This window comes from Papilio machaon, chromosome 28 (genome assembly GCF_912999745.1).
Source record: "Papilio machaon chromosome 28, ilPapMach1.1, whole genome shotgun sequence".
Lineage (NCBI taxonomy): Eukaryota > Metazoa > Arthropoda > Insecta > Lepidoptera > Papilionidae > Papilio > Papilio machaon.
In genome coordinates, this window is record NC_060013.1 from 267,986 (window position 1) to 290,105 (window position 22,120).

The following is a 22,120-nucleotide window of genomic DNA, read 5'->3' on the forward strand; positions in this document are numbered from 1 at the left end:
CAACGAAATTGTGTTGTCAACTAACATAAGATCCCACTAGCGGAGACCGGAGCCCCGCCCCTCCCAGCCAGCGTGCCCCCAGAGCGACCCCCCATACCAGACAGAGCACCTGCCCTACCGGAGAGAGGACCCAACCTGCCGGAGCGAGTGCCACACACCACTGACAGGATCCCGGACAGACCTGACAGACTGGAGCGAGCCTCCATGATAGCTGAGAGAGGTTTACTGGAGAAGAACCCCCAGCAGTCCGTCACAGCTCTGGTCAACTCCTACCAGCAGAAGATGAGCAGGAGCTGGCAGGAGAAGGATCAGAACAGGAACCCCAGTTGGCCGGGCCAGGGCCAGGGTCAGGGGCAGAATAACAACTGGCAGACCGTGGAGACCACCTCACATTTCTACTCTGCCAGCGAGCTCGGTCAGTGCTGTAGTTAGGAATGTGCTTGCATTTTCAGTATTTCTGAATTCAAACCTGGCTTATAATTTCTTTAGGGGTTTTAGATTTCTTGTAATTATAGATGAAATAGTCCAGTTTAAAACTGGTCTACTTCTCAGATGCAATACTTTGTTATATGTAAAGTCATTTTGTATTATTTTATATATTGTTTATTATCTTATGTACATTTAAAATAACAAACTTTATATAGATTACTAATTATTGGATGGGTTTATTATTATAAAAATAATATTCAGACGAACCTGAATAAGCGAGAATCTTTTTCCAGTTCCCTACATAAGAGATAAACCTCTGTTTACTTCGCAGTTCCTTTGGACTCTCACTTATTCAGGTTCGATTTTAAAGTAGAAAATGAGCAAGTAGCACCTTAATTCGCTGAAATAGCGAAGTGACATTTGCCCATAGACATCCGTAATTACAGATGCGTTGTCTACCTTTAATCAACGAAGGAGACGCACAGAAAGAAATTTTCTTTTAATATGCGTCCTCTCTCCCATCAAATCTACTTCCCTCTTCCATCTTTTCCTTTTATGTAAAGAATGGGAAGGGAGATAATACTAAAATAAGGCTGTACTTTTATTGTAAAAACAGTTATTTTTCTTTAGAATCTTCTTACTCTTTAAAATTTATTGTATCTCTTAAAGTATTTATTTTATATCAGTAAAAGATAATTATAATAATTTAATATTTAAGGTTATTGAAACGTGAAAGTGACATTTGTATTGACAAATATTGTCATCCTTTACATTGTCTTTGATAATAACAAGGACAACAATATCAGACTCCGACGTATTAAGATGTAACTGTCGCTTAAGACTTTCTCTGAGTACTTTTTACGTGTCAATAAAAATGTCACTGCACTAAAAATTCATAGATAACTAATAAAAGTGCGCAATATCATGAGTCCAGTCAAGGAAAGTTATTTCCTACCCATACAGTAATATGTAGTAGTCAGACACATGGGCGTTGAAAATTAGAGACAAGGGGAGGTACTATAAAATAAAAGTGTTCCTTTTGGAATAAAAAAAATACTAATAGACGTCTAACCTAGATCTAGCTTAGATCATCTGCTGGCGACGTCCTCGGATCTACAAAGTTATCCGAGCCAGTGAACATAATTCGAACTAAATTATGACAGCCCACTAGCGCCCCTCTGACAATTTCATAGAATGACACAAAATCCTTGTATTTTTTTGGTTTTATGACATTTTCTATGCCCATGTATCCTGTGACGTCATCAGTAAGGTGTCATGTTATTGTGCACTTTATTTTCTTATGTACTAATATAATTGTGTGTTCGGTGTCGGTGTGTCAGGGCCCAGCAACTTGCTGTATGTGCTGCATAAAGTGCAATGTATGTAGCCCACGCGTGGGCATTGCCTTATTATGTAGAAAATAAACATTATTTATGTTTATTTGATAGTTTTTCTTCTTTTAGTAGCCTTTTGTTGTAGGCTTGTTTTGTAGCTTTTCTTGTATATATTTAGTTTTGCTTTACGTAATTTTCTAGCTTTGTGTATTGCTGTTTATGTAGAAATTGGGACGCTGTATTTGTTGTATTTTTTAAGCTTTTTCTGTATTATTTTTATATCTTATTATTAAAGGCTTGTTTTGTATATTTTTAATTAGTTTATATAACATCATGTTTAAGTCTTTTTATGTTATTGTATAATGTAATGATACAAAGGACGGATTTTTAACTAAATTTCACTTGCAATCAAAATGAATGCTCGGTTTGTTGGCTTGTTATCAATTACTATTGTTATATTTAGTTTATAATCATTTTATATCACACATGTGTAAATACTTCCATACTTTTCTTTTAGCTTGTTTAACTTGACCTCTAGATATATAATTGTTATACAATAATGAACCTTATGTTCTCCAGCATACGGCGAGGGCAGTGCGGGGGGCGGAGGCACCAGGCCCGCCTCAGTGGCCGGCAGCGGGGGCTCCCCCGCCCTCGACCAGAGACCTGCCTCCAGGTAAATTGACCTTCATAATTACTTCTAGTTTCATATATGTACATAATACGGCACATAATACGGCACATAATACAAAGCTCTAAGGTTAGTCAAAAAAAATAGTTTTCTTCCTTTTCTTGTGAGGAAAGAATGGGAAGGGATGTCTATGGGCAGATATTTCGGCGAATTCTAGTGGCCACTTGCTCGTTTACCATCTTTTTATATAAAAAAGTTGGTAAAACTTTATTAAAATCATTACTTTTCTAAAGATTTGTGACAGATTTTATTTATGTTTTATTCAAAATCGTCAAACACAATTTGATATAAAATCAGATCGTCCGGCGAATCTGAGCTGTCGGTGGGCGGAGTCAGCAAAGACAAGAAGGACAAGAAGGGCGTCTTCGGAGGTCTCTTCAGCAGGAAGAAGCGGCCGCAGAGCCACATGTAGATGATACACCACACACTGACTGGCAACACTTGACATCTGTCACACTGACAGATGTCACATTGACAGTGACAACTAGTGAGACAAAGTTATTGAATCCGGTGAAGTGCGCGCTATGTACTGTCAGAAAATATGTGAAACATATTTAGATATAAAAAAATCACATAAGACAGCTACTGTGTGACAAGGATCTTGTGATTATGACACATGGATTGGTATTATTGTGTCACTCTACCGGGTCAGATAAGTTTGTCGCACTATAGTTTGTAAATTTCTCTATGGCCTTACTAAAATCAATTTAATACTTGTTTATTAAAATCATGTCTTTTTATACAAATATATGTAAATATTTGATTTTTCATAAAAGTGCCTTTTAAAGTAAAAAATGACAAAGTTTTTTACGATACTTTGATTAATATTTTTGTAACAAAATTCAATGTCATTCCAAGTCACAAAATACGGGACCAATTTAAGAATTTTTTTATAAATCTTTTGATGAAAAAATAATTAATTTAATATACAAAATATTTAAAAAAAACTTATAAGAATCTAAAAAAAACTTTATTCAAAGTTCACAAATCTTTTACAAATATAGAATTTTGCATTATTTTTTTTATTGAAAAATATAAATTCTATCTTAAGAAGAAATAACTAATATTTGGTCACAATAAAATTTAATGAAACTTAGATATATCAGTGGAAAATGACTGATGAAATATTCCTAAATAATTAAAAAAGCAACATTCAGAAACGATTCACTAATTTCTATTAACGTCAAATATATTTTGGTCCGTTATAAACTAAGTATTAAGCAATAACCGACAATAAATCTACTTTTCTATTTTAAATATATAAGATTTTTTTTTATTTACTATTTAATTATTCTCTTAGTGTTAGTTATTTTCTTGCATAATTATATTTTTAGTCGTATTTAATTTTTTTCTTAAAATCATGCAATTTTTTCTTAAACTGGCAACATTAAGATGTGTCATTGATGTTTTAATTTTAGTAGAAATATAATTTGGCCATTTTTATTGATTTTTTTTTCTGATATTATTCATATAGTTTTAAGATGATTGTTTACTTATTTCTTCTGAAAATGCTTAAATATATAATTCCTGCTGTTTTTTTTATTATCTGGTTATAAAGTTGGAACCGAAAGTGTCTTAGTCTTTGTCTCGCTCCATTCTATAAATGTGGATTTTCATTGAAATACCACGTTAAGTACAACGGAAGCCTTCCCTTTACAGTTTAATATACAATCGTTGATTTTGCATAAGTTTATAAGATCGTTGTTTTTTTTTAATATTTAATCTGTCGCTTTCGGTTCGGAAATAAACTGACGTTTCAATTTAATTTGGCGGGAAATAATTCCGTAGTTATTTTTAGGTTATGTTATAAGTTGGTTATCGCTATATTATGATGAATATATTTTTTTGCATAATTAAAAATGTGTTTAATTTTACCGAAACCTTTTTATTATTAAACGATACAGGATGTTACTTTTTAAACATCAGATATAGTTTTTATAACACCGAAGAAAAATGGCGATGGTATGAGTGGGTTGTAATTGGCGCCGTAACGTCGCACCACCTCGATGTTCCCCGTGTTGAAGATCCTCTGCAGACTGGCTCTGACCCTCACAGCATCAGCTAGGGAGGGTCTCACGTTGGTCCCCGGCTTATTCTTGACGTAGAAACTTATATCTCTCATAGGGTCTTCGGATTCTTCGATGATTATTGATCGTTTTTGTAGAGATTTCAACTTACGAGGCAATATATTGACTTTTCTAACAATGTCACTAGATGTCACATCGCTTTTAAGTAGTTTCTCCAGATATTTATTTAATTTATATCCGTTTTTAAAATTTGGGATTTTAGGTCGTCTCAAACCTCTATTATTCTTGTTAGGATGTAATAAGCTGAAAACTAACTTCCTTTTGAAGAAATCTGATCTATCTTCTAGTGATTTAGGTTTTATAAAATGATTTTCAACATTAAGATCTTCGTGAATAAGTTTGTCTATTTCTAGTTTGTTAGCGCCGGTCCAGACTTTGTGTTTTGTGTAGTATTCGACCATTTTCATAAGAGGCTCGTTGAGGGAGCGTTTCCTTTTAGTTCTGGTAGGTTGTGTGGCCCACACGTTGGATATGAGATAGTTGTTGAGGACCCTGGCCTGACGGACCTCAGGGTCTATTTGCAGCGGTGGGGGTGGCGTGGTGGTGAGGGCGCTGCTGCGGGGCGCCGAGGTCGCTGTAGTTGACGATACCGTTGTTATGTTATCTATGAAATGTATATACATTATTTGATATTAAATATCGACAGGAAAGTAACGATTGCTCGAGTATTTTTTTTAATTTAAATTATGAAATAATTATTAGCCTTGATTATTGACCTTTATAAATGGACAGGCTTAATTCGTGGTATTTTGTGCCTATTTGATTCGCGCTGAAAGTTGCTGTTGGTAGCAATGGTGAGGATGAACTGTCAGGTATATCAACGGACGCATTACTTTAATTTGAAACGAAACAAAAGTTTTCATTTGTCAATCAATAGCCTATTCAGCCAGAGGTCAGTACTTAGTATCCATTAACGTAAAAAAGGATCCCGTGCACTGTTTGTGTAAGAAGCGAGCAAAGGTATGTTAAAACCTTCAGTAATGTTGAGCATCCTCATGAGCAGCGGCGGCAGCATCTGCGGCGCCCGACAGCGCTCGGTGGCGGGCGCGGAGTCTGCTGAGGACGCGTTGTGCTGGCGCAGGCAGGTCAGCAGCACCTGTCGCAGCTCCTCCGATATCGGCACTGACATAGGATTCACTGTCGTTGTTGTTGTTGTTGTTGTTGTTTCTGAAAAACAAATGCCAATGATAGTTGCTTGTGTAACACAAAGTTGAAACAGTGAGACAAAGGAGTATAAGAATGCAGTACTGCTAGTATTTAAACGCTCGCTTTCAGACAAAACAGTACACTTCTGTCTCACTATAGCTGTACTACATTGTCAGCTCGTACATAAGAATAAGGCAAGCTTACAAAAAATCACTTTTCACTTCATCGTATGAGTTTAACAAGGTATTTTACTTTACAATATAAAAATTGAAGCATAATATAAGTATGACTCACTGTCAGTTTGCTTGCTGAAGACCTTTATCTCTGGTGTGTATCCGGTCAGCTCGGCCAGCTTGTCCAGGAAGTACGCCAGTCGCGTGATCAGATCACGTTCCTCCTTAGCGTGTGCCGAACTCTTCTACAAAATTAATAATGTCACATTGAGACCTCCTGCAGCCAAAGCGACTGGTTAGAAGACGAGCGAGATGTCACTGGATTCTCCTGAGTACGATTGGGGTACAATCGGGTTTATTCACTTTGTTAAAGTTATGAACTACTTCGATTAATAAATATAGGCTGATATAAATATAGAAATGTGCTAATTTACGTACGTCATATTGTTTCTCATTGGTAGCCCAGTTCTGCAACTGTCTAGCAGTGAACAGCGCCAAATCAGCCAGGCGTCTGACATGTTCCCGCTCTCGTGTCATCTTGTGGCACTTCGCCCTTTGAGACTCCGTCCCTGTCAATGTTGTCCCTGAGGAATTACGCTGCGTAGCACTCTCCGTAGCGCCCTGCGTAGGACTTTCCGTAGTGTTCTGTGTGATGTTGGTCATCGTGTTGGTGATGTTCAATATCTGTGACCACTGCACCTTTCTCTCCCCCTGAGCCCAGTTCCAATTCCACACGTCAGCTGTCTCGTTCCACCTCACGTCGGGTAACAGAGACGCATTTAGGTTTTCAAACTGTGGATGTTGAAATAATTTATTTAGATTGATAAATAGGAGAACGAAAACTGGTGCGCTTACCCCATAAAGTGGGATAAGAATATTGAGACGAGACCTATTTTATTCAGACTATTGTTAATTTTTTTTGCAGTTAGTTAATCATATTCAATCGATGTTTTATATCTATTTATACGAAGGAAATGACGGAATTTTATATTCAAATAATAGCTAAATTGAAGTTAAAAAAAACTATTAACATCAGTAAAATTACTACGTTAGCAAGTAGGTACTTATTGTTGTCATACTTCTAAGAGGATATACCTATCTAGGAGAGAATTTCATGTTATTTAGACAAGAAAATAGACTAGAAAACCCTTCATTAAATCTAATGCTATTGCCACTTCAAAATCACAGATTCACAATGTTTCGTATTGTGATATTTAATATTTATGTTTATTTTCAGTTATTTGTAATGCTTTTAAAATGCATCAGAAACAATTGATTAATGATATATCATAATGTAAGACTTAAGATGAGTAATTACATAAAGATTTCTATTGAAATACTTGTAACAATATTATGATCGATGGCTATTAAATTATTTAAACTTTCGTGAGACATTATCATTAACTAATATAAGTACGGCTAAAACACTCACGTATATATATCCTGTGTCGGCACCGACTAGTTTCGAGCCCATCGGGGGCCCTTCATCAGGGTGAGTGGGACTGGTATTATTTCGTGGACGCGGCCCCTCGCTCACCCTCGGTCGGTGCCGACACCGGATATATATGAGTGTTTTATCCATTCCTATATAAGTTAATGATCGATAATTGTATAATAAATTAATGTAGCCGTTTTATTATTAATTTGTAAGAATTAATTGTATGAACACTGTTGCTATCCCTGTCTTTTCAAAGAGTATCAGAGATGGCTGCTGTAAGACAGAATATTGCTGTGGTACAGATGTCACAACAGCTCTGAGTCACCATTAAGTTTTTCAATTGGTATAAACTAACAATATCTATAATAATTTACAATATACATAACATAAAGAAATATCAAAAACGTGTTTATTTTACTTTTTTAATTCTTATTATGATATAGTATGAAATTATATTTCTGCGTTTTCTTAGCAGGTTGTTTTCTTTTTTTTTAATTCAATGAATTGTTTTATATGTGTACCTCTGTAAAGTTATAAATACTGCAATTCTCCAGTAGTTGTTTGTAATTCTCTAAAGCCAGTCTCAGACCGTCTAAATACTGCGCTCCTTTGTAAATATAAGCATGAACCTGCAAAAATATCCACCGATCACTTACAACAATTTATATGATTTTGAAACGACACCTTTAAATTCCTTCCACCACCTCATCATCATCATCATCAGCTCAGTATACGTCACCACCGAGGCTTGGAGCCTACTCTAAGTTATGCGTGCCTAGCCATAGTCCACCACGCTTGCTCAGTGCGGGTCGACTTCATACATATAATTGAATTTCTTCTCAGATATGTGCTGCATCACGATGTTTTCCTTCATCATAAGAACGTTGGATACGTACATATGTAAATCAAAAATCTAAAAACACATTGGTACATGGCGGATTTCGAATCCAGGAACTGCAGATTGCAAGTCAAGTGCTTAACCCCTGAGCCACCGACACTCTCAGCTACCTACATGCTTATAAGATAAAATATTGCTACTAACAGATTGAGTAAGTAATTACAGAGTAGTGAAATATGTGCAAAACTAGATAAAGTACTTACTCTATATCCTTTCTTTAAAATAAACAAATGCAAAAAATCTCATTTCATAATAAAAAAATAAAAGTATCAAAACTATTTTATCCAAGTTTTAAAATGTTGCACGTTACTTTGGTTATTATAAGTTAGCCAAAACTACCAATCCCAGATTATATTAATCCTGTTATTATTATCCATATGATTTATTTAAATTTATTGTCTCCCATTTATGTTAGTAAGAAAAATATAATTTTAAACAACTAAAAAAATACCTTCTTCTCCATGTAGCCTTCGTAACCATACTGCTGAGCGTAATTTTGTCCGCGGTGCGCCGTCACATCCGCAAAGCTGTCGTATTCCTCAGACTCGTCGTAATAATTATGATAATGCAACTGCTGATAATCTTCTTGTTCCTTCTGTTTGTCCAGAAATTGTCTCACTTCATCCAAATCGACCGTCCAACAAGCGACCTCCGTGAACGCGATCACAAACCATAGACAACACAAAAACGCGGTTATTTCTGTCATATTTTTCGCGCCTTTTATTTAATTAGCACCAAAAAATAGTTTCGTATCTAAAAATATTAAATAAATTTACACTAATATAAATATTTTTGTGTTAAAAACAAGCAACGAATTGTAATAGTTGTTTGAGGTTGGGTGTTCAAACTTGATATGAGGTTGAACAATTGTGTATTCGAGTGTTGTGCACAAATATTATGACTTCATAGGTTACGTATTTTTAAAAGAATTTTTTTATAAACAATACAATTTCATGCATATAATATTTGCACTACCTTTACCACCCTGGTTTACTTACTATTTAATTTAACCGAAATGTACAACAGTCAGCAGTAGAATTTTTTACCAATTTATCTGTATTAAACGAAATCTCGAATATTCGTCGACGGATAAAACTTACCTTTGGCACAAACTATAGATATTTTGTGTTGGATATTACAAATACTGGAAAAAATCATCAATAATTAAATCTCCTTAGCCATGTAACATTGGAAAAATTAAGTAAAAAAAAAATCGGTTGTAATAATTATAAATACTAAAGCGCATCAAATCGATTCAAGGAGAGATAATTACATTCAATTAAGTCTACATTTCAAATTTTTGCCCGTGCGCATTGTTGAGGTGGCGTTTTTGCCTTTACAACTTTATGACTCTGCTCCTTTTTTGACCATGCAAATTGATATTTGAAAAGTAGAGTTTTCTGAAAGCGATAAACTCATCCTGTCTCAAAATGACGCGCTAGGTCATATTTTAAACAAAGATTTTTTATGGACATTTTGTTTGTGTTAAGAGTACTCGATTCCCTCCTTGTATTTAACTGCCACGCTCGAGTAAATCCAAAAATCCGCTTCACCTCCCATACTATAAAGCATCGCAAATGTACAAACAAACACTTTTATATAAATATGATAGAACAATGCTATAGTGAGAGTAACAAAACTATATGATCTTTACAAATATGTTTCTAATGACGCCGAGTTAAGAATACAATATTTTTGTTAAAACGTCATGTTTTTATTAGGTCAACTATTGTTTCATGAATTTATATGAATTCACTTCGTGTTTTTGGGTTTTAACAAAACAAACAAGCGATCATTCCATAAAAAAAAATCATGATTTTTGGCGCGAAACATTATTATTGCAAATTTATATTGGAAGTCAACTCTGTCAGAAGCACCATACAGATGTCCGTGGTATCTGCTTACCCCTCTAGGTTACGAGCGTGAGTGGTTTTAGCTTTTTCAACCTTGACCTCCTAAATTACTGCAAAGCCAGTATGTTTAACGAATCCTTGCTGTCACATTTGGCTGAATCCTTATCACTTTTGCCTTTTAAAAACGCAAATATAACCACACTTTTAATTAACAAAATAACATTGTAGTAAACTAAACACATTACCGCGTAGAATCGCTGCATTCGACTGTTTAATTATAAAAAAAACCTAACGGATATCCAAGTAGCCGGCGGGATGTAGTTTTTGCTGCAATGCCCCGTTTCCCGCGCTCATTGTTGTGCATTTAGAATGCGTTTTCCTTCGATGTTGTATTTGTGTATAAATTTAGTTTAATAATTTCTTTATATGATTAAGAAAATAAAAACCTTTCCAATCGTTACCTTTAAATACGAAGTATTTGAAAGGTTCGTGTTCAAGTTTTTAATGTTACGATTTAATAAACTTGTATTTGACGCCGGCAAATCGTGAAACTTTTCCAAAAATAAAAATAATTCACTGCTTGCTTTTTTTGTGTAAATTTTATAGGAAATTGTATTATTTCGATAAATAATCGAGCCCGTCAAAGTACAACACTAGTTAAGTCATGCAATATGTTGATTTTCATCTAATATTATAAATGCAAATGTTTATATGGATGTTTGTTTAAAGATATTTCCAGAACGACTCAACGGATATTGATGTAATTTGGCACAGATGTAGAACATAATCTCGAAGAACACAGACTACTTATTACTTTTTAATTCCGTGCGGACGGAATCGCGGGCAACAGCTAGTTTTCTATATTTACATACATTGAGCCTTAATCTCAAATGATTATTAAATCGGTACTAATTAACAACATGTGCAATGAAAACGAGGACTCGGGTAAAATAAACCAAAACATTTAGTACATTATAATTTAATACAATATCTAAACAACTTACTCGCTAATGTAAAAGCGTAAGGCGAAGTCAGTGAATTAATTGAATACAAAATTAAAACTTCCTTCTTGAAATCAAAGCCTGCATAAAATCTAGCGCACTAGTTGTGACACTTCGTACGTTTCCATTGTCTAACACTTGTTATGCAACATATTATTTCTTATATAAATTTAAACAATGTAAACGCACATTTAGAGAAGGACATATATAGTGGAGATGTTTATTTCAAAATAATCAAGGTTTCTTCTGCATTCTTCGTACTTCTTGAAACTGATAATTGAATATTAAATCACTGGTTAATATAAATTTGAATGTTGATTATGTAATGTCCTTCTCATGTATGTATGAAGTATGAGGTTGTGTGAATACTGCGCATGAGGTGTGTATGAGGTGCGTGAGGTTAACCCATCATGGGTCTCCCCATGCCACGTCCCGGCATCTGCGGCGGAGCCTCACTTTTCACGTTCTTTATTGTCTCATCTACTGAAAGAATCTGTAACAAACACAAAATATATATATATAAAAGAAAGTCGTGTTAGTTACACTATTTATAACTCAAGATCGGTCGAACTGATTTAGCTGAAAATTGATGCGGAGGTAGCTTAGAACTAGGAGACGGACATAGGAACTTTTTTATCTTGTGTGCATTTTGTTTATTCCGCGCGGACGAAGTCGCGGGTAAAAGCTAGTATATGTATAAAGTCAAACATGAAGACGTTGCTATCGCGATTGCTTCTCACAGAATATACCTAACCTATTTAGACATAGAACATAACATGACAGCAACAACGGTACAAATTGGATCTAGAATATTGTGACATATTTTAAGATCGTCAGAGGGGGTGCTAGTTAGATGTCACAATTTGACTTTTGCCCACAGGTTGAGAAAGCTTTGTCGGTTGATCTTTCTCGCAAGTACAAAGTTGAGTCGACAGACATCTTCAAAAACCCTTCTCTAACGTAATTATGTATTTTAAGTTTGGTTTCATTTGGTTAGTGTTTATGTAACCATATATAATGTGATGTCATAGTGTCATGGTGTCATACCTGTGTGGCGGCTTCACACGCGGCTGTGATAGCGTTAATCTTGACAACTGCTGGTTCCCACACGCAGTTCACATAGTTGTCAGCGATGTCCTCCTTCTGTATGTCGATGCCGTACCACACGTCACCTACACATTTTATAAAACAACTAAATATAGTAGCAATTAGTCGAAGCTGTATCTAACAAGCAGAGACATCTACCACAGACAACTTTCAAATAGAGGTTCATCATTTAACAAGTGTTTTTTTTTACAAATACCCGAATCCGATGTGTCCTATGTATAAGGACCAAAGTAAAAAATTGATGATTTTTACTTTTTTTATGTTAAAAGCTACCTCTTAGTTTAGTTAACAATATGCACTAAACACAAATACACATTTACAGATGTAAATGTTATTTTTTTGCTTAAGTAAAAGTGCTTATGCAATCTATTTTCCTATATGGTTGAAACTTTGAGAGCGTCTCCTGTAAAGTAGTCAATTTGTACATTGACCCTTATACGTAGGCTCATTGCCATTGGGGTAACATAGCACTACACTAAAACGCAATTTGGTACAATTTTTACTAAACAAAAAAAAACTGTCATGGACGTCAACCATTATTTAGAACTAAAGCTACAATTTTTAACAATGTAACTTCTAGTGACAAAGCCGCTGGTAGTGTGTCAAGTGTTACCAGCATGGTGTCGCTGGCGCAGTTTATTGAGCAGTCCGGTGGCATCAAGGCCGGCATTGTCAGCCAGCTGTCTCGGGATGGCCTCGAATGCTCTTGCAGCCGCAGCCACCAGCAGCTGCTCCTTGCCAGCCACACCCTTAGAGTACTCGCGCAGGTGCTTAGATATCTCCATGTCGATTGCACCACCGCCTGATAAATACATAACAAGATCATTATTTTATTTAACCTACTTTCCTCTATAATTAATTAAATGTTGAATACATTTATAAATCTACACTAATCTTACTAATATTATAAATGCGAATGTTCGAATCTAAACAACGGATCTCGATAAAATTAGGCACAGATATAGATCAGTGTCTGAAAGAAATCATAGGCTACTTTTTATATATTTTGTTTTAATTCAGAGCGGACAGAGTCGCGGACGACAGCTAGTTTTATGATAAAGGGGAAAGTTTTGTATGTTTGTTTATTTGCATCGAATATTCTCCGAAACTATTGAGAAACTACACTGTCCTCAAATGACATAGCCTATATTTATTACTAGATTTTTTTAATTCCGCGTGGCTACAAACTCAAAAACTACTGAACAGATTTAAAAAAAATTTCACAACATCGTGTAATAATACATTATGCACGAGACATCTTAATTTCATGAACAATTCAACAAAAACTTTACAATCAATAATCAAATAAGAAGAAAATCAGATTACACAATATTAAGTAATCTTACTAATATAAATGCAAAAATTGAGACGGACGTTTGTTACAAAGTATCTGCAAAACCGTTCAACTGATCTTAATGAAATTTGGCATACATATAAAACATAGTCTGGAAGAACACATAGATTAATTATTTAGTTTTTTTTTAATTGTATAGGAACAGAGTCGCGAGTAACAGCTAGTATATAAATTACCAGCGACGACGGCATCATTTTTGATAGTCCTGCGCACGATCATGATGGCGTCGTGCAGAGAACGCTCCGTCTCCTCCAGGAACTGCTCCGCACCACCACGCAGCACTATAGTGCACGCCTTCGCCGCGGGGCAACCTGTCACATACATACATACATACATACAGCAAGTCATACACACACATACAATGTAACTGGTGATCTAAACATATGTTACAATCATAATAAATATAATTGTATAATAAAAATCAATAGAAATTAGAACTAATATTATAAACTAGCTTTTACCCGCGACTCCGTCCGCGCGGAATAAAAAAATGCACACAAGATAAAAGAGTTCCTATGTCCGTTTCCTGGTTCTAAGCTACCTCCCCATCAATTTTCAGTCAAATCAGTTCGACCAATCTTGAGTTATAAATAGTGTAACTAACACGACTTTCTTTTATATATATAGATGCGAATGTTTAGATGGATGTTTGTTTGAATATATCTCTGGAACAACTCAACGGATCTTGATGAAATTTGACACACATGTAGAAGAGCATAGTATAGAACATGCAGCTTACTAATTAGGGCTTTTAATCCCGCGTGGACGGAGTCGCGGACGAAAACGTATAGATAAAGGTAGAATTGTTTAAATAGGTTTATTATAATTTCTCATTTCTATTAAATTCAATTATAAAAATGTTTTAAGTAGTCAAAACTACATACCATGGTTCAATGATATCAACTAAATGTACATCTAGTTAAATGTTAGTAATATAAATACAAAAGTTTACATGTATGGATGTATGTTTTCAATACAACTAATCTCCATGGAAGTAAACAAGAACACATAGTCTTACTTATTGAGTTTTTTTTAATTCCGCGCAAACAAAGTCGCGGACAAAAACCAGTAAAACATACACACTAAAAATACAACAACATCTTCCTACATAACAATTTGTAAATTCCCTCACCCTCAGGACCATGTTTTATTCCACCTAACAATTAAAACACTATTATAATGGTTTAAAAAAATCAAATACAAAACTGAACATATTAAATATAGTTAAGTATTACTCTTAGAAATACCTTCAATCTTTATAAATACTATATTTTACATCATAATATACGAACGAGAGGTCATCTGAATTCGCCGAAATAGAGAAGCGACCGCAGTATATAGAAATAACCGCAATTACAGATGCATTGCCTATTTTTAATTGACGGAGGAAGGGATACACAAAATAAGAATATTTCTCATTTCTATACATCGCAAACTCCAACAAATCCACTTCCCCTTCCCATTCTTTGTTAATTGAAAAAGTGGACTAAAATGAGTCCTCCATCAGCACACTCATCAGACTGTACTTGGAATTACTTCAACTTGACGTCTGTCTTCTGTATGGTTGTGGTATTTCACTGAGCGAGGACAATTCTTGCAACAGATGTTGCTACTGTCTACCACTGTTAAAGAACTAATTAAAAAAAAACATTATCAACGGGTAGAGGTAAAAAAAGGAGGTGATTTAGACAAGTATTAATGTATTTAAGTACATACCGGTGAATATATTATATCTCTCTCCGCCAACTTGTTTCTCAGTGAATTGCTGACATCTGCCGAGACTGTCGGGCTTCATGTCGCGCACAGAGCTGAGCACCGCGCCGCCGCACGCACGCTGTGTACGTCTCAGGTCCTCCGCAGGTACACGACCAGCACAGAACATGTCCCTACATACATATACACAATCTTACTAACATAAATGCTAATGTTTGGATGGATGGATGTATGGATGTATCTACAGAATGGCTGTCAAGTACAGAATTAAACATTCTGTTAGCAAGGTGGCATACTGGCTAACAAGACCTTTGCCTTTTTTGTATTAGAAAAAAATAGTAAGAGTATGTCAAGTGTATTAACGGAATGTAGTTTTAAGGAATTTTACTATAAATATGTATATAGTTTTAGAATAAGCATTTAACAATTAATAAAAAGTATTTTTGGCCGTGTTGGTGTTCACAATTTATACAACAGCTTTAATTCTAGACCTATAGATGACACAGTTGTTAATCCAGTCAATATTTTGTCATGTCTGCGGTTAATCTACTTTAACTGTTTCATCTATTATGCTTGATTACAACTGACATACAAACACCAACTGGCACATGATGGTCCATACAGTTCATGACAAGTCAGTGCTACTGTCCTACTGTACTGGCATAATGTAAACCAGGCATTAACAACTGTCCGTTGTTGCTATATAAAGCCATTTTCTCACTCACCGGTCAGCAAAGTACTGTGTGGCGACATCTCCAATGGGCAGCATGCTGAGCACCACGTTAGCACCACTCGCGTGAAGCGCCGCCAACTTCTCATATAGAATCTGCCATTCCGCGTCCACCACCTTCTGGTACTCCTTCACGTTGTCCAGGCGGATCTAAATATCCAACAATATCAACTACCACTGCTACAACAAACATACAGCAAAGATTCTTTTAAACCTCTTTTAAAAAGTTAGTTAGTTAGACCCCGGGTTCGAATCCTGCCATATACTGAAGTGATTTTCGATTTGCATAATATGTAAATTTATCTGACGTTCTTACTGTGAAGGAAAACATTGTGATGCTACACATATCTGAGAAGAAATTCAATGATATATGTGAAGTCAACCTGCACTGGGTCCTGTGCATCATCTCACCTGTGCATTATCTCTCTCCGCCTTCAACTCCAGTTCAATATTGAGAAGAGCAATCTTGCAATCATCGTAGCTCTTCGGTTGCATCTCAAAGCCGGCGTACGAGAATGTCTTCTTGAATGCCACACCTGATACGAGGAAAGAGTCCTCTAATGCACCGCCTGACACCTTCTTGATGCCTACGAAAATATAGAAAGAATTATAAAAATAAATTGTATTATCTGAGCTGTTGAGAAAGGTGATGTCGCAGTTTCGTCATATAAAAAAAAAACAGTCGAATTGATAACCTCCTTCTTTTTGAAGTTGGCTAAAAATATGTAATAATTTTGTCAAGTTGACAGGGGAGGGGGGCTAATGAGTTTTGTAACTTAGTAAATACTATGTCTCAACTATGTTGCAATAACAAAAAAAACATATATATATTTTATAGCCTCATATCTACTATCATGATCCACATATAAAATTCAGTAATTGGATCCGTTTGTTTTTAATCATTGGCTATAAAAAACAAACAAGAAAAAAATATGAATGACAACATATATCATAGGATCTCGTCAAATTACATTAGAAATTTCATAGATTACAGTAAAGGAATCAAATTTAGTACCCACTAAATAATACAATATGGTACAACAAATTAACATAAGATCTATTTAACATTTTCAAATAAAATATCACAGGAATGGGTATGAAATAAACTTCCTGGACTGGACGAAAAGTAAAATTTTTCTATATAACTAACCAATCATATCGAGCGGCAGCAACGGGGCGTCCAGCGACAGAACTGCGTCCACCACAATCTTGGAGAAGTGGTCCTTCTGCTGGTGGATCAGCTTCGACGACATCGCCGTAGACGCGCACTTGCGGAGCAACTCCCTGAAAATATTTATACATTTGCTTAACTATATGTAGAATTTTATACAAAAATATACAGTCGAAACTGGATAAGTGAGGAACCTCTATATACAAGAAAAACATAATGATCTTCTAAACTCGTCCGGATTCATATATATTATTACTTATATTTTCTTCAATGGCAGTATAAAAGGTGAAATAACTTCACACAATCTCGTTTGCAACTAAATATAAACTCCAAAGTTTATTCCCAGATACATTCTATACTAGCTGTCGCCGCGACACCGTCCGTGCGGCATTAAAAAAAAAACTTAACAAGTAGCCTATATGTTCTTCCAAACTATGTTCTACATCTGTGTCAAATTTCATCAACAGTCATTGAGCCGTTCCAGAGATAACTTCAAACAAACATCCATCCATCCATACAATCAAAGATTCGCATTAATAATATTATAAGATTTTTTCTCTATTCATCACACATTCAACAGATAGTCACTTATAAAGCGTAATTTTTATTACAAATTCATGTTAAATTTAAATAAATTATTTCTGTATAAAAAATATCTTTCTCTCTCAACATCTTTAACAAGGATTTTAATCTCAGAAACCAACAATAAATGCAGAAAATCTATGTTAAAAGACAACTGTAAAGTATAAAATACAAAATTACATACATAATTGATTAAAAAAACCACAAAAGACTTAGTTTCTTTAAAAAACAAGCAGGAACTGACCTTTGTTCATCAGGCGACTGGCACTCCACCTTAACAGCCAACTCCTTGACCCTCTCTATAGCGAGACGTGCAGCTGTGCGCAAAGCCTTGATGATGATGCGAGGATGAACACCTGCGGGTAGAGCGGAGGTGAGTTTTTATGTATGGGTAAGTATAAAGCTAGTTTGATTGTAAGATGCCTCATGGATATAATGATCCTCATGGATTTCAGTAATTGGATCCGTTTGTTTTTAATCATAGGCAAAGAGTTTCTATATAGATAAAAATCATTCTAGTGTTAGATATTTGATGCAAAAGTATTTTAAAAGAAATAAATTAACAGCGAAATAGTGAATTTAACTCTACTTCTAAATAATCCTCGCAATAGGATAAACTCAAACCGAACGTAAATAGACAAAAATGTCAGACGTTCTGCAATGACGGATGGAAAGAGACTGCCACGAGCAGCAGCGCATGCTTCCTTATAAACCCTTTTGTGAGACTACCCTCAACAGTCCTAACACCTAACATTTGTGAGACTACCCTCAAAAGTCCTAACACCTAACACTAGTTATTATTTTTTTTTGCGTAATGTGCCAACTGAAAACCAGCACAGGGACACTAGTCTATCCCTGCTTTGCTGAGTTTGACTCCTTTGGCCACACTTTTATATCAAGATTGGGTTTTGTATGTGTTTTTATGTGTGATGATATTTTTTTTCTTTCTTTCATAAATATCAGTCTGTTATACCATCCACATCGCTGAGAACCGCAGAGTGGAGAACCACCCTTCGCGAGAGAGTCAAGACTAGAGGTCGCGACTCTCAGGAGTGAGCAAACGATGCATTCCCAAACAACAACAAATTTTAATGAAATTACTGTAGAATATATAATAGATTAAAACTCTTATAAATAAAATTATTTCATTGTATTCTACGTAAATATTATTGCTGTACATATGTTTATATACTCACCATCTTCCACAAAAGGTTTCAGCCTCTTAAGCAGCTCTCCGGCGAGGATGACAACAGATGTGGTGCCATCACCAACCTTGACATTTAAATTATTAACATTTACAAAACTGTAGTAATTTAATCAACATTTTAAAACTATATAAACACAAGTACAGTTGAACCTGGATAAGCGAGAACTTTAGACTTGTGCTTATCCAGGTCCAACTGTACACGTAAAACAAGTTCTAAAAGCAACACATTACTGTTTTATTCATATAACTATAACCTGTTGCAGTATTTGTATATTCAATTTCATACTTTAGAAACATACATCTAATGGTTTAATTTAACAGTGGTAGACGCCAGCCTATACCCAACAGGGGTCATGACTGTTTCTTTAATTTAACTTGTTAATTTTAATTTAAACAAATAATGTATGAAACTATCATGAAATAAAGGCTTAAAAAAAAAAAAAAAAAAAGACGCCAGCAACAACAAAAATTGGCCGGCTCGCCCGGTGAAATACCACAACCACACAGAATACAGGCGTGAAGTGGAAGTAATTCCGCGTTTCGTCTGATGAGTGTGGTCCAGGAGGACTAATTTTACTCCTTTTCTTATTAGGAAAGGATGGAAAGGGCAGTTGGATTTGATAGGAGCCGCTTGCTCGTTTGCCATCTTGTAATAAAAAAACAATCATAATCATCACCTCAGCATCTTGAGACTTGGCGATATCCACAAGAGTTTTGGCGGCAGGATGCACAATATCCAGAAGCTGAAACGTAGATTTATTTAAGTAAAATAAATATGTAAGAGATTGGAGATAATTTAGTAAATAAAATGCCTCATAAAATAATACAATCTACATAAACAAATCAGTAATTGGATCCGTTTGTTAAAATCATTGGTGAATTAAAAAAAATAAACTGAAATAAAAAATGTAAAAAAAAGATTTCATATCTTTTCATTACACTTTCAACCGATGCAAAGAAAAGAGTTACATGTCTTATAAGATCTTCAAATAGTTATAACTCTTTTCATCACATCATTTGATTTACTTTTCATAGTTTTAAATTACTATTTGTAGTAACAAAAATATTACCTTCATAATAGTAGCCCCATCATTAGATATGACAGCTTTGCCATTATGGTCCACAATCAGCTTATCCATACCCCGAGGACCCAGAGTAGTGCGCACCTGGAGAAAGACAACTTATTCAGACTGAATAAAATAAAAAGTAAATTGATAACCTACTAAACATGGCTACTAATTTTACATATAATATTTGCAAAAATACTGTGTTGTATTGATGATACAAAAACTTTTTTTTTATAAATTGTCAACTTTTAATTTTAAAGTATAAAAAAAATATATAAGAAAACATAAAATAACAATGAAAACAAGGAATTCATCATAATTATAACTGTCCTATAACTTTTTTTATATATCAAATGGTGACAAAAAAGCAAACGGCCACCTGAATTCCCCTAAATAGGGAGGCAACCATTGCTCATAGACATCCCCGCAGATGCAGAGAAAAAGGATATTTCCCCTTCCTATGCATCCCCTCTTCCGCCAAATCATTCCCTAATAGGAAAAGGGACTAAAATTAGACTATAACTAAAATAGCTTACTGCATCTACAACAAGCTGACAAGCATTGATGTTGGAGATGAGCTGGGGCTTGCCCTGCGACTGGTCCGTCCCCTCCTTCAGCACTAAAATCTGTGGTTGCTGTAATAATAAAAATAATTACATATTTATAATTTGTTATTTGTTGTTTTGCAATACATTTTGAGTCCAAGCACTATATTAGGGCTTCCCAAACTGTGCCAAGGCTGAGCAAGACTAACCGTCACTCCCATAAGCCCTGCTCTATTCTGTAAGAGAAAAATATTGCCTCATATCTACTATCATGATCCACATGTACATTTCAGTAATTGGATCCGTATGTTTTTAATCATCGGCAATAGTTATAAACAAAATAGATATTGCCCCCCAGTCTGACTGCACTAAATTAAAAAAAAAACACAATGAGTAGCCCGAGTTCTTCCAGACTATGTTCTACATTTGTGCCTAATTTCATTAAGATCCATTGAGCTGTTCCAGGAATACCTTCTAACAAACATCTATTTAATCTTTTGCATTTATAATATTAGTAATATGTAACATGTAACTGAAACCTTCTGTCAATATATTTTTAATTGTCATCAAAAATGTTTTAATTTCGTTGAAGTTGTGATAAAGTAAAACTGTATGATTTGCGAAAAAAATTAAATGTGATCTAAGAGACGTTGACGTTAAAATAACAATTTGGAAATTTACGAAATTTAAGATCAAAAACTTGAGATTGTTTAGAAAATTTAGATATTGATTTGAAACAGAACATCGAAATATTTTAACTGTATAAAACTCAAATGTAAATAAAATCAATTATTTTTTAAACAATGAAAATCCTACCAATTATATTCAGTTTTAACTGTAATTTTTCACTTATAGGTTAGATATTTTCATTAATACATTTTACAAAAAAAAGAGAATTAAGCGGAAAATTTTGACTCTCCTTAATTTTTTTCGTATTATAAAATGATCTGTTAGTAAATCATATGTTTAAAGTTGTAACTTTAATTAATATGACATAAAATAAAATCAGATGGCCGGTACCGATTGTTTTGATTGGCGTATAGAACTTATAATAGTAAGTTTTAAATATATCATTGTAAATATTTCTACGACCATTACTCAATAATTATGAAACATCTTACTCATACTGTTTATTCTCACTTAATTTTTCAAATTATTTCCCGATCTTTAACCTTAATTTCGAAACAGTTTTTCTGCACTGTATTTAATGTTATCCCATTAATATTATAAGCGAAATCTAGTTTACACTCTGAAGTAATTTTTAGTTACGAGAAAAGCACTAAACTTTAACGGATTATTAAAAAAATCGAAAATTTATTTACCATCTTAAATATTTTCGATATTTCTCATAACACAAACTTCACAGACTAAATATTTTTTAAATACATCACCATAGAGTACGTAAAATCAAGTGACTAGACATAGACAACAAGAGATTCCTTTTTTAGTGAATTTAAAAAGGCAGTCATTATTTTTTTTAATTTTAAAATACCCAAGTACCTTAATTAAAGGTAACTAGGTATTTTAATTTAATTTAGGTACTCATTTAATGATAAGTGGTGAAAAGAAAGAAAAAAGTAATCTTGCTAATTTA

General features: G+C 34.5%; 3 protein-coding genes across 5 annotated transcripts in view; 1 reads left to right on the plus strand and 2 right to left on the minus strand.

The window, feature by feature from the left end:
• Positions 1 to 3,211, plus strand: part of LOC106720871 (spectrin beta chain) — a 45,979-nt gene extending 42,768 nt beyond the window's left edge. Inside the window, exons 79-81 of the mRNA XM_045685162.1 lie at positions 41 to 415; positions 2,343 to 2,439; positions 2,752 to 3,211. Coding sequence (XP_045541118.1) covers positions 41 to 415; positions 2,343 to 2,439; positions 2,752 to 2,866 — 587 coding nt within the window. The 3' untranslated portion in view covers positions 2,867 to 3,211. The remainder of the gene's footprint in view (positions 1 to 40; positions 416 to 2,342; positions 2,440 to 2,751) is intronic.
• Positions 3,212 to 3,794: 583 nt separating this feature from the next.
• On the minus strand, positions 3,795 to 8,937 carry LOC106720882. 3 transcript variants are annotated; one of them, XM_045685036.1, is made up of 5 exons: positions 8,648 to 8,937; positions 6,299 to 6,652; positions 5,982 to 6,105; positions 5,514 to 5,708; positions 3,795 to 5,115 (listed from the first exon to the last, which is right to left on the minus strand). In XM_045685036.1, the coding sequence occupies exons 1-5, from the start codon at positions 8,900 to 8,902 to the stop codon at positions 4,370 to 4,372; spliced, it is 1,674 nt and encodes a 557-aa protein (XP_045540992.1). In that variant the 5' UTR covers positions 8,903 to 8,937; the 3' UTR covers positions 3,795 to 4,369. The 3 variants fall into 3 exon arrangements, with proteins under 3 accessions (XP_045540992.1, XP_014371171.2, XP_045540993.1); XM_014515685.2 differs by having other exon boundaries at positions 3,795 to 5,145; XM_045685037.1 differs by lacking the exon at positions 8,648 to 8,937 and adding an exon at positions 6,956 to 7,024 and having other exon boundaries at positions 3,795 to 5,145.
• Positions 8,938 to 11,052: 2,115 nt separating this feature from the next.
• On the minus strand, positions 11,053 to 21,908 carry LOC106720870 (T-complex protein 1 subunit eta). The gene is made up of 14 exons (XM_045684962.1): positions 21,849 to 21,908; positions 20,518 to 20,616; positions 19,985 to 20,080; positions 19,592 to 19,657; positions 18,904 to 18,979; positions 17,952 to 18,063; positions 17,105 to 17,238; positions 16,366 to 16,541; positions 15,950 to 16,104; positions 15,228 to 15,397; positions 13,688 to 13,822; positions 12,771 to 12,959; positions 12,098 to 12,222; positions 11,053 to 11,543 (listed from the first exon to the last, which is right to left on the minus strand). Exons 1-14 carry the CDS (start codon positions 21,849 to 21,851, stop codon positions 11,451 to 11,453), a joined length of 1,629 nt encoding a protein of 542 aa, XP_045540918.1. The 5' UTR covers positions 21,852 to 21,908; the 3' UTR covers positions 11,053 to 11,450.
• Between the last annotated feature and the right edge of the window lie 212 nt (positions 21,909 to 22,120).